At 41.0% G+C, this 7,063-nt stretch overlaps 1 protein-coding gene across 12 annotated transcripts in view; it reads right to left on the bottom strand.

Moving 5' to 3' along the window:
- The window catches only part of si:ch211-15d5.11 (nuclear receptor coactivator 7), a 98,316-nt gene that overhangs the window by 50,113 nt on the left and 41,140 nt on the right, over positions 1 to 7,063 (bottom strand). For all 12 annotated transcript variants that reach the window (XR_007264956.1, XM_048613070.1, XM_048613073.1 and 9 more), the window contains 2 exons: positions 6,574 to 6,758; positions 3,333 to 4,096 (listed from right to left, as the gene is read on the bottom strand). Coding sequence is in view for 11 of the 12 variants with exons in the window: in XM_048613070.1 (XP_048469027.1) it covers positions 3,333 to 4,096; positions 6,574 to 6,758 (949 nt within the window). In the remaining variant the exon portion in view is untranslated. The remainder of the gene's footprint in view (positions 1 to 3,332; positions 4,097 to 6,573; positions 6,759 to 7,063) is intronic.

The raw sequence follows: 7,063 nt of genomic DNA, 5'->3' as shown, positions 1-7,063 counted from the left end.
ACCACATTAGCAGATGTGCAGGTGAACATCTGCTTGATGTGGAAAGTCTTCTTGGGGCCTGGGATGGGGGTGGTGGGGGGAGGTGTAGGGGCAGGTGTCGCACTTCCTGCGGTTGCAGGGAAAAGTGCCGGGTGAGGTGGGGCTGGAAGGGAGTGTGGAGCGGACAAGGGAGTCACGGAGAGAGTGGTCCCTCCGGAAAGCAGATAACGGTGGGGAGGGGAAAATGTCTTTGGTGGTGGGGTCGGATTGCAGATGGTGGAAGTGTCGGAGGATGATGCGTTGGATCCGGAGGTTGGTGGGGTGGTACATGAGGACGAGGGGGATTCTGTTTTGGTCTCCTCTCCACCTATCTTCTCCTCTATCTATCTTCTATCTGCCTCCCCCTCTCTCCCTATTTATTTCAGAACCCCCTTCCCCTCCCCCATTTCTGAAGAAGGGTCTAGGCCCGAAACGTCAGCCTTCCTGCTCCTCTGATGCTGCTTGGCCTGCTGTGTTCATCCAGCTCTACACCTTGTTATCTCAAATTCATGATTACCTTGTTTTCTTATAAATAATTTTTAATTAATCAGTTCAGACATGTTGTAACCCACCTCCAAGGTAGATGGGATTGAACCCTGACCTGTTAGGCACAGGCAGGGACACTGTCACTGCACCACAAGACCCCCTAATATGTTGTAATAAAATCTCATATGTTACAGCCGAAAGCAGCAATGTTTCTTCTCAGTATTAATGAAGATGTAAAGCAGAGGATAGTTTAGTTGCAGTTAAACCTGTTCAATTGACACTACTTTTCATCACTTCTGCAAGCTACAACTATTTCACTCTTGCTGACAACTGATAGAAGTGAAAAGAGGTAGAAATGTAAATGGTTGTGAGTAGGACATGGGGCCTTCTCACCTTCTCTAGTGTGTTTCATCTCGATTTTTAAAAACAGATGTTTTAAAAACTGAAAAGAAAAAACTACAGGAAATTATTGGGCAGCTGAGTGGCTCTGCGGTTAGCACTGCTGCCTCACAGCGATAGTGACCCAGATTCAACTGCACCCTTGGGCGACTGTCTGTGTGGAGTTTGCACGTTCTCCCTGTGACTGTTTGGGTTTCCTCCGGGTGCTCCAGTTTCCTCCCACAGTCCAAAGATGTGCAGGTTAGGTGGATCGGCCATGCTAAATTGCCCCATAGTGTCCAGAGATATGCAGGTTAGGTGGGTTAGCTAAGGGAAATGCAGGGATACAGGGATAGGATAGGGTAGGGGGTGTGAGTCTGGATGGGATGCTCTTCGGAGGGTGGGTGTGGACTCGATGGGCTGAATGGCCTGTTTCCACACTGTGGGGATTCTATACAGGTATTTGTATTTAATATAATGAACATACATAATCTATAACTTGCAAAGTACATAATTTCCCTGGAGTAATATTAAAGAAAAATTGACATACTGGTATCTTGATTTTTCTTGGTGCTTGGAACAAAGAATGCCTAAGTAAATAAGTTACAGCAAACCTTCCTGCTTCAGTAGCTAAGCTTGGAGGATTCATTGAGAACTTAGTGACTACAAGCACCGTACCAGACTCATGGCTTCTACCAGCTTAAAGGACAAAGGTCCAGTCATGTCTGAGGACACACATCACTTACAAGTTCCCCTTATAGAAGAGATGATAATGCTTATTCTATTTTTGACTACTTGTTCAAAAAAAGGTGCCACTTTGAACTTTTTTGAATTTCTGCATTGATGGGAGTCTTAATCAACATTGGAATTTTTATGTAAATAATTGTGTAAACCATAAGATCTTCATTCTTCACTTTGGTAGTGTCCCTTTATTAACACATAATTCTCACTCATTGGCAATAATTCTCTATGTTGCAAGATAAATTTGGAGCAGGCACATTGGGTAATGCTCGACTTGCCGCCCCACCACCCAGAATGTTCACCAGATCATGAACCAATCAGTTTATAAGCTGACCGGTGACTTTCTCAGTCAATGGCAAGCCTTGACAATGAAGTCCTGCCTCAGTAAATGCTGCCAGCCATCAGAGGCTATTGGTCAATGCATAGTCATCAGGGAATCCAATGGCAAGAAGGTAAGTGGTTTTTTTTGCTTCTTGTGGGTTGGGGGTTGCTAAAAGATGGAGGGTGGTCAGTGAGGTTGAAGGAATGGGCTAGGGTGGTTTTCAAAAGCTGTCCTCTTGCATTCATCTGTGACTCCCATTGCCCTGGTGCCCTGAGTCCTGATGAAGGGTCTCGAACCGAAACGTCGACTTTCCTCCTCCTCTGATGCTGCCTGACCTGCTGTGTTCCTCCAGCTCCACACTGTATTGACTCGACTCCAGCATCTCTGATAATATAACTGCTGTGGCTGCAACAGCAGATCCAGGCTGCTAGCTTTTCTGAAGCATCCTGACTCCTCAAAGCTCCTCCACTGTCTGCAAGACAAAACTTAATAATATGATGGAATTCATTCCAGTTGCCTGGATGGCTAGAACTCCAACAACACTCAATAGCCACGGCATCATACATGACAAAGCAGCCCGTTTGATGAGCACCATATCGAACACCTTAAATATTTACTTCCTTCGTCACCATTACACACAGGTAGCAGTTTGCACTCACTACAAGATGCATGCACCAAGTCTCCTTTCACAGCACCTTCCAAATCAGTGACCTTTACCACCTAGAAGGACAAAGGCAGCAGACACATGGGAACACCACAATCTTCACGTTGCCCTCCAAGTCACACACTGTTCTGACTAGAAACTATAGCATCATTCCTTGACTGTTGCTGGGTCAAAATCCCAGAACTCCCTTCCTAATGGCACTGTGTCTGTACCTACACCAGATGGCTGCAACAATTAAAGAAGGTGGCCGACCACTATCTTCTCAAAACAATTCTGAAATGCTAAGTTCTATAAAAGGATCAAAACAGTGATTGTCACAAACCCCTTCAAATGCTTATACATGATATATGTAAACATTCTTGAATAATTCATGACTTAAGTTAATAACCCCAAGTATGTTCTTGCAAGGAAATACAGAGCTGAAAGGTCAGGTGCTTTCTTCCAAGAAGGGAAGTCATAAGCTTAGCCACTGTGGGCGACGGTCTTGTAGCTGCCAAGAGTCTGATTAGTGGGCAACACACCAAGGAGAGGAATCCTGGGAGCTGGGCTCCAGGTTATTCTTTCAAATGGGAAAGAGGTCTGGGTGAGATAGTCTACGGCAGAATAGAAACAGAGGAAAGATAAAGGGAATGAAGGGAAGAGCTGGAATACTTTAATTCACATAAATATGCTGTTCCAACAGGCTAGGGCAAAAAGCAAAATTGAGCTGCAAATATGCCTTACCTTGTTTCAACCCATGCTTCTGTGCCAGTTTGGGTAATCTATCCTTTGTGTGGATCTTCTGTTTATCATACTCACTAAACAGATCATCTTTGGTTTTGTTGATTGCACAGCAGACCTCTTCTTTCTTCAATCTAGATAGTTCACTGCAAAGCAGTTTCCCTTCTGTGTTTTCTCCCCTGTGACACCATGGATATTCAGGATATCCATGATCTGACAGGTTTATCTCACAAAAAGCTGCAGTTTTATCATCTGTATCATAGTTGGAATTATAGAGTTTCTCTAGTTTGATTTCTTTATGTAACATCTCCTCTGTCAGTGCATGAGTTAAATGTTGGTTGCCATGATAATCTGCATTTGGTCCAAATTTTCTTTCTCTTATACTTTGTTCATCACAATAATTCTCATTCTCTGCTATTAAATTATCTCCTCCCCATTTTGCTCTGTTTGGAATAGTAAATGTTTCTTTATATTCAGTTTCACCATGTTCTTCCAGGTCCAGGCATGTTACACTGTGCTGCAATTCTGCAGTTTCATTGGACGATTTCTCATCAATGTGACTGAGAGAATCTGGACACGAGTGGCATATGCTGCTAAATTTTGTTGAAGCTTCAGTTCCTTGATCAACAGGAACTGAATCTGTTCTTTTGATCTTCGTACTTTGGGTATTGTGTTTGGTCGGAGCTACTAAACTAATTGGACGAGATTTCCTACAGTTGATGTTAGCAGTATTTCTTCCAGTTTGAGACTGAACAGAAGTCTTCCTTCTGAAGGAGAAAAAGAGAGTGTTTACTTCCTTGAGACAAAGTAAAGTTGCATAATTTAACAGTGAAGCAATGAAATTTTCCAGCACAAGCAAGACCATTTGGAGCCACTGTGTGGAACTTGTACCCAAGCCTTCTCAGAATGGATGGGGCTATGGATTGCTAAATTCTCTAAAACGGGAAAGCTAAATTCAACTTATTGCAAGCTGCTGACATCTGGTTTCACGGGGGCTTTTTAGGTTCGGACAAATAGTTTGTTCTGCAAATATGAGTTGGTATTCACATCATTTGTGAGGGTGCATGCCTCAGATTTTACATTTAGTTTGGCTTTAATGGCTGCACACCAGCTTTCCCAGAGCTTAAGAAATGTAGCAGGAAAAGGAAAGCAGAAACTTGTTCACTACATGCTTTTCCTGCATTGTTTTTTAGCCAGGAACAGCAGGAGATATGGACTCAGCTTGCATTGGCACCTAATTTTTTTCAACTGTCCTGTTGTATTGTTGCAGAAAAGTTCCCTCCTGTCTGTCAGTCCACCTTCAATCTGCCTAACTGTCAGGCAGTTTCACATGATTTATGGTTACCTGATCGTTGTCAGTCCTCTCCTCATAGATGTCAAGGACTTTGTGTCTGCGAGGTTCTTCATTGGTACAATCCAAAACCTATCATGTAGTCCTTTTCCCTTCTCATAGCTTTTTCTCTTCATCAACTTCAAATGTTCATTCAATAATTTCATAATTAAAAGGAATATTACAAAATCACTCCAAATTTCAGTCAGGTAGGTGAGACAAAATAGTCCTGTGTGCTTTTATAAATAGTTCTGTTTTCTCTGTTTATCTCCCAACACTTTTTTGACCTATTTAGCTTAGTCAGATTTGCCTTTCCATTCTTAGTTAGTAACTTCGCCTATGTCCCTCTTTTGACCCTGTCTGAAGGTCTTTGATGTCCTTCCAGATTCCCTTTGATTATGCCTCCAACTTGCTGTTCTGCTTCCAACACTGTCAGACTCTGCTGGTTTCAGTGTTTCTCTTACCCTTTCTCTGACCATGTCCCAAGTATTATGACTCTTCTCATCCCAGTGTTCATTTGGTCTAAAATCTACTGGTCTCTCAATTGGATTCCCATTAACTTAATTCACTTCTTTCAGTTTTGATCTGTAGTTGCTCTACAAGGTTAGTAAAGCAGAGAGTAGTTGATTTTAATTAAAGTAATGAGGGTTTAAGCTGCGAAGAGAACATTCTGATGGTTGATTTAACTTATATATTTATAGCATTTTGTTAAGGTAAAGTCACCATAGTTCCATCACAGAGAGACAATTGATAGTGGTTTAACCTAAGGGCCACCAATGTCAGGCAACCGCAAAGTTGAGAAGCTGGGACTTTCATGGTAACCTCAGCTAGTACAGGAATTGAATCCAAGCTGTTGATTGTATCCTGCATTTCAAGTTAGTTGTCCAGCTAACTGAGCTAACCGACCACCCAGTAAACATGAAGATTTACTGTAATACTCCCAGGATTCAACAAATTAAAACTGTCATGAATAAAATTTATCAACCATTATTTTGAGGTATTTTATATCAACCTGATCAGACATTTTCTAACACATCTCTGGTGCAGGTGGGACTTGAACCTATAGCAGTGGGGTCATTAACACAATGCTACAAGAACCCCAAACATGATTTTGAAATCAGGTTAACTAATTAGTCTGGATATGGGAGGCTTTGATACAACAGCTATGAGTCCCCTCGAAAGTGACACAAAGTCCTCAATAAGCCAGTGTCATGTTTTAACGACAGGAGACTAAGGCTGAAGAAAAAGGAATAATTAATTAGTTAGACTTTAATTTAGTGACTGCTATAGAAGTATATCTTCCCTCCCCTCCCTTTTCATATTGATTCAGGAGAAACACTCGCCTTTCAGTATTTCACTCGGGAGTCATTACAGCAGAGGGTATTACCATTGATTCTGACCCTCATTTCCTGATATATGCATACACACACAGACATACCTGCCAAAGCTAATTTACTGTGCATCAACTACCATAAAATTCTCTTGTTAGCATCTGTAAATTTTGAAAGGGGGGAGGGCCTCACACATTCCAGTGCAAAGTTATGCCAGAATTCTCTCCCTTTCTCATACACTTTGTACAATTTCTGCAATAATTTTGGATATTATAGGAAAGCATTTGGTCCATTTCAAGAATGTAAACCATTGCTGTGTAACTTGTGCATTTTTATTTTCAATGTTCAGTTATTTAATATATAGATCTATAATGCACAGGACAACATCAATGCAGTATAAATCTCTAAACAGTTACAAAAGTAATCTTGTCTTTAACATCCATGAAGTGCACTGTGTAGAAGAAATCACCAGCTGAATAAGCCCAAATTGTGATTTATATTGCTTTTCAAATAAACTGAATTCAAGAGAGTCTGTAATAAACATTCTGATTTGAATATTCTGATCTGATTTTAAGTCACTTACAAGGGAGAAGAGATGCAAAGTTTCATTTGAGAAACATCTTTATGAGACACTGCTGAAATGAGTGACTCCATGTCGCAAGAAAATAAATAGTCTTCACAGCCATGTTCAACAACAAGAGGATGGGATTTGTATGGATCAAAAAAGATCTTTTTAGGAGTGAGGAGTAGGATTCCCATTATAACACCCTACAACGAAATCAGAAACTATAAATAGTAAGACATGACGATTGCAAAGCAACTGTTTATTTGATTAAAATCAAACCATTAAGATCTGACACAATCATCTACTTTTGATAGCTGAACAGTGGAAATGCTAAGAAATCCCTGTGCAAGTTTTCATTCAATTTTATGATTAATATTAGTTGGTTCCATTTATCAAACAAAAAAATCTGTAATTAATATACAGGAAAACCGTTTATGTATAAACATATCAGAGATAGTAAGAACTGCCGATGCTGGAGTCAGAGATAACACAGTGTGGAGCTGGAGGA

The sequence above is a fragment of the Rhincodon typus genome, chromosome 27, assembly GCF_021869965.1.
Source record: "Rhincodon typus isolate 14 chromosome 27, sRhiTyp1.1, whole genome shotgun sequence".
NCBI classification, from domain to species: Eukaryota; Metazoa; Chordata; class Chondrichthyes; order Orectolobiformes; family Rhincodontidae; genus Rhincodon; species Rhincodon typus.
Note: the sequence above shows the minus strand (reverse complement) of the source record. Positions and strands in the feature narration are given on the sequence as shown.